General features: G+C 39.5%; 1 protein-coding gene across 1 annotated transcript; it reads right to left on the minus strand.

Moving 5' to 3' along the window:
• Positions 1-43: 43 nt before the first annotated feature.
• LOC116216824 (pregnancy zone protein-like) lies at positions 44-16,024 on the minus strand. The gene is made up of 3 exons (XM_031554224.1): positions 16,007-16,024; positions 6,493-6,741; positions 44-4,337 (listed from the first exon to the last, which is right to left on the minus strand). Exons 1-3 carry the CDS (start codon positions 16,022-16,024, stop codon positions 4,116-4,118), a joined length of 489 nt encoding a protein of 162 aa, XP_031410084.1. The 3' UTR covers positions 44-4,115.
• Between the last annotated feature and the right edge of the window lie 4,984 nt (positions 16,025-21,008).

A 21,008-nucleotide genomic window follows, 5' to 3' on the forward strand; every position in this document is an offset into this window, starting at 1 on the left:
GCTACTTTCAGCAAACTAAAATTGCCTAAAAATGCGAACTTGGGGTGGGATTTACAAAGAAGCCATAAACTAAGGAACATCCTTCTGTATCAGCTCCTCTGAATTCCATTGCCTTTGTATGCAGATTTCTTGTTTTTTCCATGTCATTCCTAAGAAATCCCAAATCCCGAGGAGGCCAGAGTAAAAGGTATTTCGTCAGCCTCACCTGCAGCCCATATCTCCTTTCCTTACCATATTCCTCTACAGAGAAGGAGTGCTCCACGTGGGTGATGAAGTTCTTCTGCACGACTATTTTGTAGGAGCCTTGGATGGGGTCAGAGGTGAGGGGGAAGGAGAGCTGTGTAAGGCCAGTCTCAAGTTCTACCCCTTTCCATTGATAAACACGGTTTTTCTGGGGATCCTGCAGATGAGAATAACTTCATGTTACAAGTAAGTTACGTACACAGTCAGGGCAGTTTGGTGAAGGCTGCTCCCAAGAACAAAGCACCGGAATGTCCAGGAAATACACATCCAAGCTGGGAAATGCCTAACCTTAAATACTCAATAATCTATGAAGAGCTGTGACTTCAGGATCTCTTACCTGCTAATTCTGCACAACTAGCATGCAATAAAGCACATTGTTTCTAACCATAAATGTCCTGTGCTGTCTCCTCCTCATAAACATGTGCATGCTTACAAAGGACGAGGCCAGGAAGTTGGAAAAGAAAGACTGACAAGGTAGCAAGGCATAAAGATGGACAGCAGGAATTAATTGAGCATGGGGAGAAAGAAAATTTTCGAACAGACTCCTTCACTTACTGCACAGCCTGTAACAAGAATTTTTTTGTGCTTGGGATAGAGCATGCTTGAGAAGTAGCACATAGTCTGCTGAGGAATTAGATACATGATTTACCTGAGAAACTAAACAAGTCTACATATATAAGAGTCCAAATGTTGTCATAGGATGAGGATGCAGGGGAAGGAGCACAGAGTACACCAGAAGAATACAGTAAGCACATCCAACATATGCGCATCCAGCTGAGACCTCTCCTTTTTTCTGGCTATTCCTTATGCTGGACCAGAATTCACTACATAGTTGAGTATTGCTCACTATGCACTGACAGTCATTAAGCTGTGCTCCAAAATCATCAGGTCAGCCCCAAATTTCTCCTAGAAGTCACCAAACTAATTCTGTCATGCCCTTTCCGGGCACCTCAGCAGCATGGTTGTTTACAGCCTTTCATTTTCTGCTTGCTATATGTGTTGTGTGTTGGTTGTCACCAAAAGCCTATTTATTCTATATAGCTCAAGATAAATAATTTCTGATGGAGTACATTTGCTATTCTGAGGTTATATTCCCATGCTTAGGGAAAAGGTGAAGTGAATGTCATCTTAGCCAGAGGCCACCACTCAGATACCAGAAGAGTTTGTTCCCATGCTGCACCCTCTGAGTTTGGGGAAGGCATGGTCAGTAAAGCGTCCTGTGGTTCTGATGAAATCTTATCTGTCATATCTCTTAAACCATGATGAAAAGATCACCACTTGTTTTAAAGAACACCACAGGGCCTCATTAAAGGAGAAATCTGTAATTTTTTTTTTACAACTGTGCTTGTAATCTTGTTGCCATTTCTGTGATGCATTTATGAAGAATGCATTTATGGCAGCTTGTTTCTCTCGGGAAGATTTTTGTTTGTTTTTGTTTTAAATGAAGCAATGAGTCAAATTAACAGGTCAGAAATAGGTTCACACTAATACCTGCCTTTGTGGCTGACTATGATTGGTTAGCAGTGTTAAGGGTGGAAGGATGAACATTTGTTTCTTTGTCATTTAGCAGTGCTAAGTTAGCACCTTAAGTTGCCACCTTCCTTCATTCCTGTCACCCTTTCCTTTGGGCCAGTCCAAATTTCATGCAAGTATGAAGTAAACTGCACTGGTGGATCTGATTTAATACATCAAAAACAAACAAAAAATAACAACAACAACAAAACAGCAACAAAGCAAAACAACAACAGAAAACAAACAAAAAAAAACTAGAAAAAAAAAAACAATAAATGGATGAATTTGCTATTAGGTGAGTTTCCTATTCTATAAGATTGCCTAATTGGCGTATGTGAAAGCCGGAGAGCAGTACTACACTGAGAAACTGCAGCAAGGAAGGGAGAGGGGATAGTGTGAGTGAAGGATGGTGGGACTGGCCTTTGTTGAAAATGCCACTGACAAACACTGTGCCTCACAAGCTGGAGCTGAAAGCCCAGAGTGGCCTTCTTAGTGTTTTCAAACTTTAATAAAATGATACTTTTAATGATACTGATACAAAAAAAGCTACAAAATTATTGATGGCAATGGATAGGCTTTCCTTCTTGTTCATTTCATGAAATTCCTGTAGATAGTCAAGTATCATCAAATTGAAAGGGAAGGGACCTGTTCTTTCGGGGCTCGAAACGCAGGAGAGAGACTTAGCAGAAGGCGCTTCTGAGGTATTTTCCTCTACCTGATACCCCACACCACAATAGTCTCTTTCCCTTTCTTTTCTCTTGCTATTAACATACTGTCAGTTGCCCACCAGCTCTGCAACTCTGTTCTGGTAGTTTGCTGAGGGGAAGAGGGAGTGATAGCACTCTGGCAAGAGGATAGAAAAGAGGAAAATTGTGGCCCAGCCTCTGTCTCCCTTGGTCTGGCAACACTCCCAGCATCAGAGAGACAAATCAGAATGAAGATATCAACCCTAAGCTGCAATGAGTACTACTAGAACTGACTATGTAGAACCCATGATCACACAGACCAACCTGAGATTTGTGCATACTAATTTCATCATTTTTTTTGTTGCTAATGCCAAGAATTCACATTCTGCTGAAATAATATACATGCAATTATGCACTTACCTGAACATAGACGAATGGAAACTATGGGGAAGGAACAGTGGAAAATCAGAGTTAGAAATGAGAGTCACATGGGGATTAAAGCAATTTTCAGTTTTAAACTGAAAGACAGAAAACCAACTTGCTAAGAAGTCCTCTGAGCCATTTTCTGTATTTGCACTGTATGCTCAGTTCTTCATAAATAGTACTTTAGAGCTCCATCTTGTTGTCTTACCACGGTTTGAAAACGAAGAATTTTCAAATAACTTGTCTCCATGAGGACTGATTAACAAATAAGCTAAAAGGTGGACCTATACCAGTGATCAGTTTCTTCAAACTAAGTCCTTTTCATCCTTCTCTCTCGATCTCTAAGCATGTGGTGGCACTTAATGCCAAAAGCATCTGTCACTTTCAATGCGAACTTGTCTCATGCATTTTTTCTCTAATGAAATCTCTGTCTACAGGCTTATTCCTTTGAAAGTAGTATGTTCCTTTGAAAAATCAGGTTCTAAATATCTATATTCTTTTGAAAAAAATGGAGCAGTCAGTGGAAACAGATGGACTGTATTCCAGACAGAATATGACCTATGGGATAGGTCAATGGTGTTGTGAGAAAGGAAGGATCATTTGCTGTAAAGGTTGTGGATAGTAAAGGTGTTAAATGGGAATTAAGCCTCTTGGTTAAAAACAAGGAATTATGTGCATACCTTCTCATTCAGTGGGTGGAAGTCTTTATTCAGAGAGACAATCCGAAACAGAACTGAGAAGTGTAATGAAAAAGAAGGAAATTTTGTTGTTAAGATTTATAACCATTACCAGCAAACATCAATGTTTCAATAATTTTTAACTCAGATTAATTTCACTGATCAACAGACTCTGAAATGAGATCCTTAAGTTATGGTAGTGATTAATTTACACTCACTTTCTTACTGATGGTGAAAGGCAGACAAATTTAGAAAAAAAAATTTTAGATCTTAGCTGAAATGATTTATCTGTGGGAAGTGCTTGTTCTCCCCTGTTGGTTCAGATGCAGCCAAGGGAGACAATGTTTTGAAGTCAACCCATACTTGTGCTTATAATTGAGATGGAGGAATGTGAATCTGTGCCTCCATGTGACTGAGATATTGTGCCCAGAGGACAGAGAATACAAACAACGATGGTACCACATGCCTTAGATCTCAGCTGACAGAAGGAAGATTTTCTTTTGACTCTAAATCACCCCCACCCCAAAAAGACCTATGAAAACTTCTTTAATAAAAATATTAATTTTCTGGGGAATTAAGTCCAGAAGATTTTCTGCTTAACACCAACACCAGAGTTAACACAAACCCAATTCTCTGTACCTGTCTGTCCAGGCTTGTAGATAGGTTTGTCTGTCTGGACAAAGACCAAACTCTCAGAATTCTTGACCAGCACTGACTTGCGGCTTCTGAACTGCAGGCTCTCTCCCTTCACTGTCACAGTGAGAAGTGCCACTGATGTGCTGTTAGATTTTGAAAGCTGAGAGAAAAATGAAGATCATAACTGCTTTACTGATTCACGTCACTGCACTGAGACTTTGCAGGATAGAGTATTAGCTAGGTCCAAAAATTCTCTGAAGAGACATGAAAGACACGAAGTAAGAAACAAGGGTAAAGCATGATTTTGTGAGGTGAGCTTGGAGGGCTCATTGAGAGAGGTGATTCTCCCCCTCTACTTCTTTGTAGAGAGACCCATCTCTGGTAATGATTTCAGCCCTGGGACCCTCAGCTTAAGAAAATATGGCTCTATTGGAGGATAATCAGAAGGCTGGAGATCCTCTCCTATGAAGACAGGCCTCAGGCAGTTGAAGTTGTTCAGTCTAAAGAAAGAAATGCTCTGGGGATACTTTACAGCAGCCTTCCAGTACCTAAAACAGGCCTACAGGAAAGCTGAGGACAATCTTCATCAGGGAGTGTAGAGAAGGGGGAATGATTTTAAACTAAAAGAGGGTAAATTTAGATAAGATATTAGGAGCAAATTCATTACTATAAGGGTGATGAAGCATTGGAACATATTGATCAAGGAAGCTTGGATGGATGCCCTATCCCTGGAAATGTTCAAGACCAGGGCAACCTGATCTGTTGGAAGATCGTAGAATGACTCAGGTTGGAAAAGACCTTAAAGATCATCAAGTCCAACCACAAACTAACCATACTGCCCTAACTCTAACAACCCTCTGCTAAATCATGTCCCTGAGCACAACACCCAAACAGTTTTTAAACACGTTCAGGGATGGTGACTCAACTACTTCCTCAGGAAGCCTATTCCAGTGCTTAACAGCCTTTTCTGTAAAGAAGTGTTTCCTAATATCCAACCTAAACTTACCTTCGTACAACTTCAGGCCATCTCGCCTCGTTCTGTCACCTGTCACCAATGAGAAGAGACCAACCCAGACTAAACAGCCCCAGTTCCTCCCGTCTCTCCTCGTAGAACGTATTCTCCAAGCCCTTCACAAGCCTTGTTGCCCTTCTATGGACCTGCTCTAGTACCTCATTACTTCACTATATACCTGTAATCATCATAAGTTGCTTGCCTACTCTTCCAAAGACCGTAAACTTTCCTTTTGTTCTTGAGTTCCAGCTGAAAGTCTCTGTTCATTTAGCCCAGCCTCATTGCCTGTTGGCTTGTCTTCCGTGACATGGGGATGGCCAGCTCCTGCACCTTTAAAATAACTTCCTCAAAGCATTCACAGCCTTCCTGGACTCCCACGCCCTCCAAAACTGCCTCCCAAGGGACCCTCTCAACCATGGTCCTAAAGAGGAAAAGGTCTGCCCTCTGGAAGTCCAAAGTGGCAGTTCTGCTGACCCCTCTCCATGGTTCAACAAGGATAAAAAAAATCTATCATTTCTTGATCACTCTAACTCAGATGGCCTCCAACCTTTACATCCCTCACAAGACCTCCTCTGTTAAAAAAACAGCAGGTCCAGGATGCCTCTGCCCATGGCATTGTGGTTGGAACTTAGATGATCTCTTGCACGGCCTTTTCCAATACAACCCAGCACAACCCAACCTAGCCCAATCCAACCCAACTCATTCTATGATTCCTTCAGAAATTAATAAGATGACTGATCTCCATTTCCTTGCGTTTTCTCCATGGTTCTTCTGCTTTTCCTTCCAAAGCTGTTAGCCTCTCAGCACCTTCTCTTACAAACTTTCATCTTTGAAGTATTGAAACTGATCTTGCACTATCCATCCTATGATTCATTAAAATGGAAATAATCTAAAATTCATTATTTGGGAGTGGTACCACTTGCTTACATTACTTACCAACTAGACTTCTGCAAGAAACATGAATAAGCCCCAGAAAGAGATAAGGTAACACCATGGACTTCAGTTTAATTTTCCACTTCCCCGTCTTCTATGGTTCTCATTCCAGTTTGTTCTTTTTCCTCTGTGTCTTGAGCAGATCAAACTGAGATGGGCTATGTTCTACTTTAAAGTCAAAGTTCGAAGATGAAACAGTGCCTAAGTCCTGCATGCGCAGTCAATTTTCTACATCAAATTCTTTTGTTGTTGTTGTTTGGCTCAGCTTAAAAGCCTCTGATTGCAACACCTTGTTTCTCATCTTTGTTTAGTTCTACTGCATTTTAGCAATAAACACAAAAGATATGCTCACAGAGATTAAATTACTCACAGAGTAAGGGATGCAGGTAAACAAATCCTTCTCTATCACCATGTCATCAATCAAGCTCCTGTTTTCCCCTTGGTACTCAAGTGTAGCACTCAGTGTCACAGACTCATTCAGGTGAGTCAGCTGCACACAGACTTTCTCAGGAGAATCTGTATGTATCAGAAAGGGTAGAAGCACCATGTACTGCCTGGAAAAAGGAACAAAGCAAGAATCAGAACTGTGAAACAGTATTAAGAAAACAGTGGAAGTTTTCTAAAATGAAAGGAAATTAGCAAACCAGCAAGTCTAATCCACTACTATTCCTGTGAATTCAGCGCATAAACATGAGTATACATCTTACTTTGGTTTTATATATGTTAAGCCACCTAACTAATTCGTCTAAAAACAGGAAAATACTTCACAGTAGGGAACAATTTCTATGCCAATAATAGATACTCCTTTATAAAGACTGTTTTGTTCAGCTTCACAATAGGGAATAAAGATGGCATGAAAAGTTTCAGGCTGTTACTTTTTTTTCTTTTTTTTCTTTTCTTTTGTATTCCACAGTCTCATGAGACTCAAAAGCATTAGCTAAAAAAAGTTGGACTTTCAGCAGTTCTAGGGTTGAAAAAGCTCCAGCTTCTTTGGCTATTCCTTTTTTTGCCTGTCCAGGTTTCCAAATCCTCCTCATGCTGAGCAAAAAATGTGAGTGCTGCAGTTCATGACCTTATTAAGATGAGCACACAAAGCATTTCAGAGGACAGTGCTTTATTACAACAGAAGAATACTTGTATCTTCAGAGAACTTTTGGCAAAAGTTCTCAGAGAAAACATCAGTTAGAATTCAGTAAAAGGGATAATTTCACTAATTTTCATTAATAAAGCCAATTATTAATTCTGATGCAGATTTATTGGTTAAAAAGTAGGACATAAAGGGTAAGAAATAATAATGTGTTTATACAGCAGAAGGTGGTCACCAGTAAAAATCTCAAGGATCTGTGTAGAGATCTCTGTTGCTCAGTCTATTGCTGAATAATCGGTGAGGTACTGGCCAGTGTACCTTTGAAAAACTTTGTATTGTGGGTTTGTGTAGAAAATAATAGCTAATGAACCATTCATAAAGGGAAAATAATGAATTAAGGAATAAAATATCACCCCCAACAGTGTACACATAGCTAAATTTGCTATTACCACTCAGAGATTGGCACTGTCAAGAACTCTTGTAAAATCTTCATTCAGAGATAAGTGACAAAGGATGATAAGGAACTATTCTTAACTCTCTTTTCTTAAATAAAGGAATAAAGAACAGATCAGAACACATTGGCTATTGTATAACTAAAGGTATGTTGTCATATTCCCATTTCAAAAAAAAAAAAAGGATTTAGAAAAAAATGTTCACTGAAAGATGTCAGATAATCTGAAATCTGGAAGATTAACATTCTTTAGCACGGAAAAAGGAATGAAAGAAAGATGACATTGTTCATCACTAAAATATCAAATTAAATCAAGAAACCTAGTGGCATCAGGTACTATAAAGCCCAAAAGATTAATCTTGGTATGATTAGCTTGTGGTTCTTGAACCTTCTTGTACTCTCAAGCAATCCAAGAACAGCAAATAAATATACTCAGGCTGCATCATGTGATAAACAGCAGCTGAATATCCTTCCCTGGGTAAAGAACAGAAGGAGCTAACAGATACAACTGAGTTTGACAACTGGAGCCCTGCTTGCATGTCCAGTGAGGTGCAGCCCATAAAAAATTGCCTAGATGCTTACTCTTTCTTTCACAGCCTTCTCACCACAGCTTCACCCCGTGCTTCTCTAATCTCATTTCCCCTGTTTCCTGTCAGTGGCGCTGGCAATCTGCATGCAATGTCCAGTCTACTGAGGGGACAGCTTGACCTACTTCATAGGGAATTTTAGCCTCATTCCTGTTCACTGTTTCACTGAAATTTTGGCTAATGTGCTGAATGCTCCCCTAAACACACCGCCTTCACTGTCACTGAAACAAATTTATGAAATTCACTGCTTATAAACCTCCCTTCAGCTGTTTTGGATGTGCTGGTGGAAATGTCTAGATGAATTAAAATACTATGAAATCCTTAAATGGCTCAGGTGTCAAAGTCTGCGTGTAGATATTCCAGAACAGAATGCTTCTAAGATACCAGCAGAAACATCATCAATCTCAGCAGCAGAAGCAGCAGCTCAGAATTCTGAAAACAGATGCAGTGACTCCATCAGAAGCAGGCAACAAGAAGGGATAGGAGATCTCAAAGTGAGGGAATGACTCAAAAATGCTGAGTTTATCTATGTAGAGAAGGCAATATAAGTAATAAAAGCTTAAAATGCATAAACTCTCAGCTATTTCCCAGATCAAACTTTCAACAAAAGAAATAAATGAATTTAATTAGCTCTATAAGTCCCAATTCACATCTATCAATTCCAATACCATAATGAGCTAGCATTTTTTACTACATCCGCTATATTATCAAGCATAAGAAGTTAATTGTAAAATAGTTTACATGCACAACCACATATTAGAACAGGTGAACAACGCCTCTGCTTGAATTCTTCCGGAAGGAAGCCAGAGAAGGAAAAAAATCCTACTGTCCGTGTATAACAGCATTGTAAATTTTTCAGTTGAAAAAACTTCTGGATGTCTTAAGATCAACTTCTCTCTTGGAAAATGAATGTTACCTAGACCTTCATAGAAGGAGTTTCCACTGTATCTCTGGGAGAGCCATTTCAATGCTGCATTAACGTGATAAGTTATTTTTCCAGTATCCAATCTGAAACTTAATTGCCTCTCTTTTGCAGCTGGCCACACCTGAAGCAGAAAGAACAGCAATTTGATAACTGGAGCCTTGTTATCTTTGCTGTTCAAAGAAGATGTCTCCTCAAGCAAAATGTATCTTGGTTGGAAGTTTCATTTTGTTTTGACTTGGAAGACTTCACACCTCTCCTTATCCCATCTCTCTCAACCTTTCCTCATTCTCTCCTCTCAAAATGGTGCTCAGATAAGGGGAAAAGAGCAACATGTTGTTCATGGGAGGACTGAACAGTATGGATTCATGCCTTTTCTACCTGATCCCAGGCAGCAATAACAGGAGATTACTGTGGGGAGATCAGAGAGCTCTACATGACCCCAGAAAGACTTGGCTGGCTGATCTTCTCTAGAACCAGTGAAATAGGGAAGGTGAATGAGATGCTGATGGCACTGTATGAGTCAAAAGTCAAAAGTAATTTTAGCCTGTTACCACTTCACCTCTGACCACACAGTAAGCAACAGCAGTAAACACTGCACATTATGCTAGATCTATCACTGCTTGTGAGCATGAAATCTCTAGCAGGCATCATGAGACCAGATTCAGAACCACACCTCCCCATTCTCTTCTCAAACTGGTTTATTCCCTTGCTCCTATTTCTCATAGCACAAAATGGTGCTTCTGCGAGCACAGTAATAAGCACAATGATAGCAGCAAAGTCTGAAGAATGAGATGGCTCTGCCTGGACCTGGGACTGTGGAACAAGCCTCTCAGTAGGTGAGATCATGGTGGGCAAGCTCAGGTATACCTTCTGCTTGGGGTCCTAAGCAGGGTGGGCACTGCAGCCATTCTGCTTGTCTGCAAAGCACTGGGGTGGACACACCAGGGAGAGTGCCAGCGCCTGGCTCAATGGTGGTGAAAGAGAATCTAGGTCACAGATTCTCTTTGAGAACAAGCATGTCTGATGCTGCCAAAGGGAAACAAACTATCTTGAAAGAAACACAAGAAAGGGAATAAATCAGCTAGGGGGAAAAAAAAAAAAAAGAGGGGAACAGGGAACAATGACTCAGTGATCAAAACAAATATACTACAAGAAAGCTAAGTACATGCATGTTCACAAAAGCTGAGCCACTTGAAGATTTCTAATCAAGAATGTATTTAGGCAGAGGTGTTGTGATGATACAGCGCTGGACTAGCTGAAGGCTGTAGCAGAGAAAATGGAATACTGGCAGAGTTTTTCAGGAGAGTCGGAGATGGGCTAGTAATGGGATGCAGGGCAGAAGTGGAAGAAATTGTCACAACTGTTTGAAGAATTAGAGAAAGAAAGAAAAGTAACTGGAAAAAGAAGAACTATGACCTCCCTCCCTCCCTCTTCCATGTGTGTAGCTTACGGTTCTGCAGAGTGAGAGATATTTCCAGGGAAGAGGAAGAAAAGGAGAAAGATAACCAGCTTGTTGAAGAGCCAGTCCTTCCTCATCATGCTCAGCAGGACGCAGTGACTCAAGCAAACAACCAGACTTGTCTGGCACTATTTTTTTCCTGCACCCTGTATTTCCTCTCCACTCTCTGCTGAGTCAGCCTCTTCATAACTGTTCTCTGTAAACAGCCCATGGGCTGGAGGAGAGAAGGGCTGGGGGCCAGGACACATGCAGAAATGTGAGAGCTGCAAGGAGGAGCTGAAACAGAGGTACAGTATTTGGCTAGAGACATTCAAAGTGAGGGAAGGGCATTTATTGGAGAGTACTTGAATTGGAAATTTTTGAACCACTCATACTCAGATTTCTTTAATCCATTAGGAATCCAGTCTTGGGGAAATTAACTGCTTTCAATACTATGTTACTCCCTGAGGGCAGCATTCAATTCCAGAATTCTGATGTGGGGTAATGTCATATGTTGCAAAAACCAGATTTATAGGTATGTTAAGAATAAAAGGAAACCTTCAGACAAAGAAAATGCATGTATTATGTTAACATTATAGTAGTAGTTTGCTGAAAAATCCCCTAATAGGACTGCTATAGATTACACAATTAACCTGTTTAATGAAATGAGAGGGTGTTTGGGTATGGAAGCAAGTTCTGTGAACGTACATAAAGATCAGTCAGTTCTACTGGAGATACATCCTTGCCTCCCCAGCATGGTTATCATCTTCCAGCATTCTGTGTTACCAGCTTTGGGGCCATCTGGTCAAGGGTGGAAATGTTCCAGGTGTTCCATGTGTTCTCCTCTTACCCTTAGACAGATTCAGAGATGTGCTGCAGGGAGTTGCATCCATAACAAAAGTCTCCCAGAAATAGCACTGCTCCCTTAACTCAGTCATATGTGGATCTCTGATTGCAGTAGTGTTACCATAAAATGGTCAATCAAAAACCTCTCTAAGTGGAGTGTTAGAAGATAGACATTCTTTAGTATCAGTGCTGGGTGTATGGGGGATACAATCCTTCTATGATGCATACCTTGCACAAAAAGGCTTTTAGTTTATATACATTCAGTGGCCCAAACATATTCCATACAAAGAGTCATGAAACCTTCTTTATCTGTACGAAGCCTCTGGAACCTATTTAAATACAAAGACACAGATGCTTCCAATTATCTAAACAAAATGCAAGGTTGTCCACTAAGATACAAATTGCAACTTCTATCAGCAGCTTATGAAGAAGTTTTATTTAGTAAGAAAAGTGTTTGCTAGGTTCCAGCTTGTCGCTAAAATGAAATATTCAGCCCAATCTTGCAGAACTCCCTGAGTAGACTGAGTACATTGGATATTTGCAGCTTTCCACAGAAGACTACACAATTGTAGCTGTGGGGCTTCAGTTTCTCACACAGTGTCTGTACAGTGAAAGGATTGAGTAGTGCTCTTTTTAGAGATTTATAACCCCTGAGTTGTGTTGTGTACGAGTGATCCAGGAGAGAAAATACTTTAGCACAAATCACATCGAATGTGATTACATGGAGCTACATTAGTGGCAGAGGGTCTGTGCAAAGGGGCTTATAAGTTCATAACAGCAGAGGCAGCCCTTTGTAAAAGAGTGATTGTTAAGACTGAATATTAACTACATAGTGTCTTGATTCTGATGTAGGAATCAGAAAACTACAGAGAAGAGCAGTACAAAGAACCAGCAGAAATGTCTGAGGATGAAAGGAAGTTTGAGAATGGTGAAGCCAAGAAAAATTGCAAAGTAACTTGATGCACCACAGGGTTACATCAAGCAGGCATTCCCCTTATTACAGCTCTGGGTGCACGGGGAAATCACTCCACTGAACATGCACACCAAAAAAGTGAAAACATATTTAAAAGGCATAAATATACGTTTTCATTATGTTTCAAGAAAACAGGCTGAAATTCTGAGAAATAATTAACGTACTGTTCCACCCTCCTGAGCATGTGTTCTAAATACTTGGTGAAAGGCTGACAGTCATGGGATTGGTCAACTAGTAATCTTCTTCACTGTGAATTTCCAACCTTCTAGGGGGGGTAGCCCAAACCAGTTCCCACTGGTGTTACACTGAGATGAGGCATCTATTTTGTCCTCTTATCTTCAAGAATAGAACACCTATTCGAATGTATCTTGACTTCACAACACTTTCCATGGCCTCAGCGTTTTGTTCTGGAGCTTACATTTATGCAAGCCTCCTCTCCTTCAGCTTATATACACTCAAGTTATGTGGAAGGCTGTTCTCACAGTATAGAAAAGCTGTTCTCGTGATTCAATGGTGTTCAAAAAGCAGTCAGTCTCCCTTGCTTATTCTACCTTTCAACACCTTTGGTAAACCACAAAAGTTAGGAAAGCAAGCTAGAAGCAGTCAGTATTTGGTAAAAGTATTATAAAAATGTCACACAGAGAAGGGATGAACACACATACTCACAGAAACCAAAACATCTATCAGATTATCAGTTATAGAGGGAAATACTGATAAATTGGTGGAGTAACTGTCTTTTCCAGTAAATAACTTGTGTAAAGCTGCAGTTTTCAAAGCAGTAGTGTCCTGGGCATCTGTTGAAGACACAACTCACCCCAAGTTTTCTCTCTTTTCATTCAAGATATTGAAAACTGAATCAACAATAACCAGAATGGGCACATGTAAACTAGGCTTTGAGGATGAACACATAAAACTAATATTTGTCCAGAACCATCAAAAACAGGGATTCAGTAGAGGACCTGTCCACTGTGATCCTTCTTCCACTAATCTATTTACCATCCTCATGTTATTGAAACAAAAAAAGAAAAAAACAATTTCAAGAAATTAAACAGTGGAAGTTTTATTACCGTTAAGTAGGTATTCTTATTTGCAGTGCTAGAGTAGCATTGGGATAAATCTCCAAGGAATTTCCACCAGTTGATCATTCATGAAGAGATTATATTTTCACATGTATTACACATTAATTAAATTCCCCAAATCATCATCCTATCCACTCTCAATGATTGTCCAACAAATATAGCCTTATTTGGAATCCTCAATGCCACGGATTGTTCCTCTAGCATTATGACAGTCCATTGTTAGTCCTTTGGTCTTTATTTTTAACCCACTGGTCCACCTTCCTCTGTTCACCTCGATTAGAGATTATATGTGTAATGCTGTAAGGTGATGGAAAATACAGCAATGATAGCATAGTAGCAAAGTCTTAGGCTGCAGCAAGAAAAGATAAGCTCAAGTGGAGGAGTTACGGACATAAACAAAGGAAAGAAACTGCTTACCCTCAGGAGTCTTCAGGTATGCAAGGATCTCCAACAAGATACCCTTGCTTCCACTGTCAACCTTAAATGAGAGCTGGGAAGGGGTGGATCCAGGCTCCACTCCTTCATTTCTACTACACTCCACCCCTTCATGGCATGAACAAATGACTGAGCAGATTAAAGGTAAGCCCTTTCCATTACGGTTATCCAGTACGCTGCAACACTTGTACAATCTGCCTGTCACAACATAGATTGACAAAACATATGACAATAGATGATTGGTTCATGGTTGAAATTTGTGTTCCTTTGTAGGCCAGTACTGGATAGTTCTTCTGGACTCACATAGTTGCTTAGGCCAGGGAAGGTTCAGTTCATGTTCCATCAGTCCCATATTGTCCACCACCAGATGTCACACTGATCATACAGTGACACTGGAGCATCTTGATGCCACGTTTCTCCTCCCAGCGATCCTGCGAACTGAGAGAGTCTCATAGGGAGTGTATAGACTTTTCAGAGATACTAGGAGAGGTACACCCCATGGCAAGATACAGGTCTTGTTACTGTCCTGGGTCAACACTTCAGCTTGCACTGAGACATGTCCTGGCTCAATATCCTTTGGCCCAATGCCTGATACTGCATAACTATATCCGATACCAAAGCGGGGAGTCCTTATTTGCCATCGAGACATGATTAAGGTCCCCTTAGTGATGAAAACTGGAATGTTGACCACAATGTCTGCAGACCATGTACATATTACCAGGGGGGACTACAAAACCCTCAACTTCCAATAATCTCCAAATAATAGTTGGCTGTGTACCAGGGGCTGTGTCACAGTGGGCCACCCAGGAATGGACTATTCATATCTGACCAATCCCAAGCAGAGATATGTGGTTGGACACATGAAATGTCGTTAAACACAGGATTATACATGTCTACCACCTTTCTGGCCACCGACCACTACAGTTACCAGGAAATGATGAAGACAAAACCCTGACTTGAGTCTGATGGATTGAGGATTCACCATTCAAGATCATCTCTTTCCGGTTACATCAGAAGCTGTGGCATGCCAGACAAAAGACAATGTGGGCAGCTGCTAAAGCATGAAGAACAGGCTGCCCAGAGAGGTTGCAGATGCTCCATCCCTGGAGGTGCTCAAGACCAGGTTGGATGGGACTCTGGGCAACCTGATCTAGTACCAGATCTGGTGGCTGGTTGCCTTGCCTGTGTTAGGGGGATTGAAACTTGATGATTCCTGGTGTCCCTTCCAACCGAAGCCATTCTATGACTATACGATTCTATGATTCTTATATCATTAAGCTCATAAAAATTTATCTGAAATTTGCTTGAAAGATTTTGGTTCTTTTTCAGACTTGAAAGACTATCTACTTCTTTCAACAAGGCTAACTGATCTGGTAAGAGATCTCTCTTTTATCAGAACATGTTCTGTCTATATCTTTTGATCACAACAGTTGTGGTGTCTGTATTGCCATAATTTAACCACTGCTTCAAAAGCTGCATGTTCAAAACCAAGTCCGAATGCTAATCATGTAAAGGTATTTCCTCTAACAACAACATTCCTTCCAAAGAGAGCTCACAAAATGTCTGAGGACACTGCACACCTGACAAGATCAAAGAAAATTTAAAGTAGCTAACACTTTTCGTAATTAGATACTATACTAAGCCAGAACAAAATCCTAGTGGGTGATTGAACCTTACATGTTGACCACAAAGAATTTAAATTATGCCATATCACATTAAATAGTTGCTATAATCAAAATAACCTAAAGCTAATTTCTTATAATTCAAGCAAAGTGGATTTCTGTACTTAATGGTAGGAGTGGATTTGATTTCATTGTGCTTGAAGACGAATGGCTACAATATGTTTCCTTTACAGGTAGCAAATCTTTTGGCTATTCCACATCTGGTCTTTCAAATTTCTTATTTATTTCCCCTGCTAAATTAAAGCTACAATATTATTCTATTTTTTTTTTCTTCCAAGAAACGTTTGGAAAAAAATAGCTTAATGTTAGATAAGGTTTATAATATGGAAATAGGGTAAGAAACTAGGTCAGTAACAAACAGATGTTACAGGAGCACTTTACCTTGCCTGAAGGCATCATTGTTACTATCTCTCTTTTTTTTTAGGCGTGTTTCGTTCTCCATCACATTTTTGAAGGCTACATTCCACCAGTTTAAAATATATTATTTTGAAGCATAATAACTAACATAAAAAATGCAATTTGTAAGTTAAAGACCACCAGAAATGTTGATAAATTCCAATCACAGCATGCTTTATTCTGCAAAGATTCCTATAAGCCTTACAATATTCACCGTGTTGCCTAGTGTAGTGGAAATGCTAAGTCACAGCTTGAAACAGTGATTGAGCAGCTGATAGGAAGGCAGGGCCAATCCAGGGGGGCTCAGGCGCAAGCAATATGTGACTGGAAGGGGTGAAGACAGGATCTATCCGTTTCTAGACCTCATTTAAGGGATGGCTGGGGAGGTAAGGGTATCTCTCTGGAGATCTCTGTGTACCTGGGTGTTTTTTTATTATTTTTTTATTTTTGAAAGTATGAAGTGTCTTTCTCCTACTTTTTTTGTGTATGCTGCTGTTGTGTTTCACATGTCCTTACTTGCTGCACCCTATGATTTTGCTGCTTTGCTGTTGTTGTACTTTGCTTTGTGTTACAGGTGACAAAGAAATTTGAAAGTGTGAATGTATACGTTTGTCTGACTAAAATAAGGATATTGAATCGTGCAGTTCTAATAACCTTAACCCAGTTCTGGTATTCTTCACTCTAATTTCATTTTAATTTCTCTTATTTAGTATTCAGCTTTCTTGATAATAGCTGTCTCTTAACAGCTCAACTGTCCACTGTTTCTGCGGGAAGAAAATGCATCTCTGATTGGATTTAGATATTCTTAGTACTGTCTGCTATAGCAGTCTTAAGCAATTTTGGAACCACTGTCGCCAAAGGTAAATAAACCCAAGAAAGACATTTGCTTCTTTACTATCTTGTTCTATTTTTTCTAGTAATGCTAAACCTTCAAAGAAAAAACAAGGCAATGAACTTAACTTCATTCACTGGCTCTCAAGAGGCCCGTGCTAAAAGCAAAAGCTGAGAAAACAGTTCTTGGTAATGCTCATATCATGCTGATATGGCAGTTCAATGCACTTTTTCATTAGAACTTATAACGAAAACCTTGGGGCATTTGTTATTTAGAGTTAGTAGCTCTAGTAAGAGAATCTTTCTCCTCAATGCCTACATCAACTCTGTGTGGGAAAAGGTGAGAGAACAGTCACACTGTAAAATATGAGACCTATTAACAGTTACAATGAGCAAAAATGTTAGCCATTCAGCTGAGTGCTGAAAGTAATCCCTTATGAGAAAAAAAATCAATCTTATTATTTTGAAGAAAATCCAGTAGTGATAACTAGTTTCCCTATCCTATGTATCTAAAGCAAACAACCACAAAGAAAGCATACTTCAAATGAAAAACGATCTTTACAAGAAAAAGTACTTGTACAAATTTATAGACTAACAATACTCAGAGACTAAAAAATTTGTCTCCTATTGTGTAAGAAAAACAAAAGATTTCACAGGCTGTAGTGAAGAGGAGCACCTCTAAAATTTATCAGGGAAACTCAGGAAGTATGAGCATCTTATAAGTTGCAACATGTAGATAAAGCAAGATATTCAATGAAGTAAAGCACCATAACAAGACTTCATCAACTAAACCTTAAATTTCAGAAAACATCAGAGCAAACAAAGATTTTTCCACGTTAGTGGTCTTTTGAAAATCTTGATCTGATGAAAGGCCTTGATGGCAGATTAAGTGCCTTTCCTGAAAGATGGACACTTAGGCTAAAGTAACTCATACATATTTCTATGGTGTCATATGAACAAATCAATTCAAGTATAGCAAAGGCATAAGTGAATTATCCTCATTTTAATCCACTTTGTAAGTTAAAATGTAAACCAAATCTGTAGTTGGGTTTTACAAATAGATCTGTGACTGACTTAGTATGGTGCAATGCAAGCCCATTTGTAGGGTAAACCCTATATGATCTATAAACTCTATATGAGGTAGGACTGATCCACCTTCTTCAGCTATCTTGTAACAAATGTTATCTCTGTGTATAAACTTTGTTTTGCCTTAAAATAAACTTATACTGTATGTTGCCAAAAAGGCTGCAAAGAAAATTGTGAACCTTACATTATGAGAAATCAGCAGTGCGTCTGTCTGATGTTTATAGCACACAGTACATACAGAATAGGATCACTTGTTGAAATCTCACCAGCCTCAACTCTCCGAGGTACAATACAAGTGAACAATACTAATAATTTAAAAATACATAACCAAGAAACTAGCTGTTGCATGTTGACAGATGTTTCTGCTATTACAGAGAAATTAAGAAGGTCTGTATAAATAATGAAAAGGTATTACAGAATCACAGAATTCTTCCCTCCTATTTTGGGATACCATGCATTGGACACAAGTGATTGGTAGGGAGCAGGATAAGTCTTGAGAGCATGAGGATCTTGCTTAAGCAGCCAAGGAGAGCTGTGCATCCCAGACTACTGTGTAGGGCTTTCCAGAGGAGCTTTCTCATGGCATAGACATCAGATGACCGAGTGTGGACACTTATACCTTAACAAGAGAATGAGCATGGAAGAACAGGTTTCAAGGTTGCCTCGAGCTCCTCGCTTCCAGAAAAGTCAAGTAGGGCAAAGATGTGGCATGGCTATACAATTGCTTCTGGTAACCCAGCCTTCACTTCCTAGTGGGTACTAAGACAAAGAGTGGGAGGCTGAGAAAAATGTGTAAAGTTTGGACCTTGAAGCATGCATACATAGCCCATACTTGGGCTATGGCATGGTGATTTTTATTCCTTCCATCTCTGCCTGCCTTATTCATACCTACCCTACCTGTATTCATTCTCAAATAAGAATTTTTCACTCTCTTATCTGTCAGGTTATATCACAGTGTGAGAACGGGGCTGAGATCACATTCTTCAGATTGTTTCTTCTTTGTCCAGCAGGGGAGCAGGAGAAAAGAGGAGTGAAGACTCCAGAGCAAAAGCATCAGGTTATCTTGCAGGAATATAAGAAAGGAGAAGAGTGAGAAGTTTCCTAGAAGGAAGTTTTGGGGTCCTGTATCCAATGCGATGCTTAGCTTTAAGATTTCCTTGATGTTGAAAAGGTCAATCTTTAGGAGATTGAACTGAAAGAAGTTGTATTTTGCTACTGAGTTGCAGGACTAACTGGTAAACTTCTGCTTCTACCATAAATTTAAAAAAAAAAAGAAAGAAAAAAAAAAAAGAGGAGATCCAAAACATTTCTTTGTAACTCTGAATAAACAATTTAAAACTGTACATGTGTGAGAAAGATTAAAAATAAATAATTGTATATTTATGAACTTATTCCTCAGGAAATCCTTTTCTGATACTATCCTTCTCACAGCTATTGATGCCACAGTTAAGATGCCATGCCATTTGTCTGATGAATCAGGCATGTATGGGGTGTGCATACACACCACTGCCTTCCTAATTGCCAACCAAGTGAGTGGCAAATGAACTCAATAGAGAAAAAATCAGAGAGCAAGGCTGAGTAGTTTCCTCAGAGCATTTTGACAAGTTATCATTTCTTGACAGATTCTCTGGAATATCTCTGGTCTTCTCTGATCAATTAATTAATTGTTCATCATCCACACTTCATAGTTGACAGAAAACCTAAGCAAGTAGAAAACAGGATCTGGAAAACAAGACAAATCATACAGAGTCGGTGTGCCATTGTTTAAGAGCTTAGCACTATTAACTTCTGACACTACAAGAATCACAAAGATTTTGAGCCAAAAGATGAGCAACAGAATGCCCTGAACTAAGGACTTGTTTTACTAATGACAGTAGTGGATAATAAATTGAGAGACCTCAGCAAGAGAATACTGCTATACTGAAGATCACATTTTTAGGGGAGATTCATCTGTTCTTCTCTAGATTTCGTATCCTGATATCCGCTTTGTGGGTGAGACCCACTGTTTAAATTAAGCTTGTTTACATGTTGCTTGTTCAAGTTCCAGAACAAATGTGGTCATTATAAGTGGTCACATCAGCCTTTAGCTGATACTTCAGTACCAACTCTGCATCAGCAGCAAAGTCCCATGACAAAAATAAACTCTACAAAGAAGGCTTAAGTACAGATAAAACAAGCATGACAGAGCACTGTAGTCAGACATTCTCATGTGATTATACTTTTGTTAGCCATTTTTTTCTCATAAATATCCGATTTTCAGAACAGCTTTTAATGCACCTTTAGCAGTCATGCACATATTCACAGGAGATCTGTAAAATGCAGAGCAGGCATGAGGGCACTGACAGATCACTGTAGTGAATTTTGTACTTCCCATTTCTTGCAGTCATTTCTGACTCAGTCCATGGACCTGCACAACAGTTTCAGTGGTCACTTGTATCTGTTTCTGCTCTTTGATAGCTTTTTAAACTATCACAACACCAAGCATGTTAAACCAAGAGCACCTGTGGGGCCAATGGGCTTTATTTACTCATTCTTTGGGAAACTGACTTTGCCTAGCTTATATATCTTGCCAAAACTAAAATAGTTCTGGTCTTCTGAGATTTATAATACTCTCTGACATTTTATGACACTTCAGTATTATTGGACTATGAAAGAAGAAATGATAGTCTAATACGTGCTTTTGTTTTGCCTAGTAAAAAAAAATTCTTCAGTGTAAGGTATGTGCCATGAAGCATGTAGCTAAAACAAGTTATCCAGGTTCTAGAAATCTGGGAGGTCTTGGAATACATTTTAAGTAATATTGCAATTCTCTGTTTGAGCAGGAGCCAAGGAGAATTTGGTCTTCATGTAAAAATCTGAAGGAAGAATCTGAGCATATGATGTTTATTAGATCTGATTGCAAACAGCAATTAGCTGTTGGAACCACCAGCTAAAATCAGGATATAAATATTGCATCTTCAGTACGTAAAGGAAAAAGTCTGCAGTGGGAAATACGCTCTTGATGTTTTAATACTTCAGGTTTGATCTAAGAGGACAAGAATGATAAAACCGCATTTTTCTTTTTTTTTTT

The sequence above is a fragment of the Meleagris gallopavo genome, chromosome 1, assembly GCF_000146605.3.
Source record: "Meleagris gallopavo isolate NT-WF06-2002-E0010 breed Aviagen turkey brand Nicholas breeding stock chromosome 1, Turkey_5.1, whole genome shotgun sequence".
Classification (NCBI taxonomy): Eukaryota; Metazoa; Chordata; class Aves; order Galliformes; family Phasianidae; genus Meleagris; species Meleagris gallopavo.

Excerpts from the sequence above, each read along its gene's own strand:
- LOC116216824 (XM_031554224.1), bottom strand. Across the intron at positions 4,338-6,492 it reads TTACCTGCATCCCTTACTCT|CTTTCAAAATCTAACAGCAC; the intron begins GTGAGTAATTTA and ends TTTTTCTCTCAG.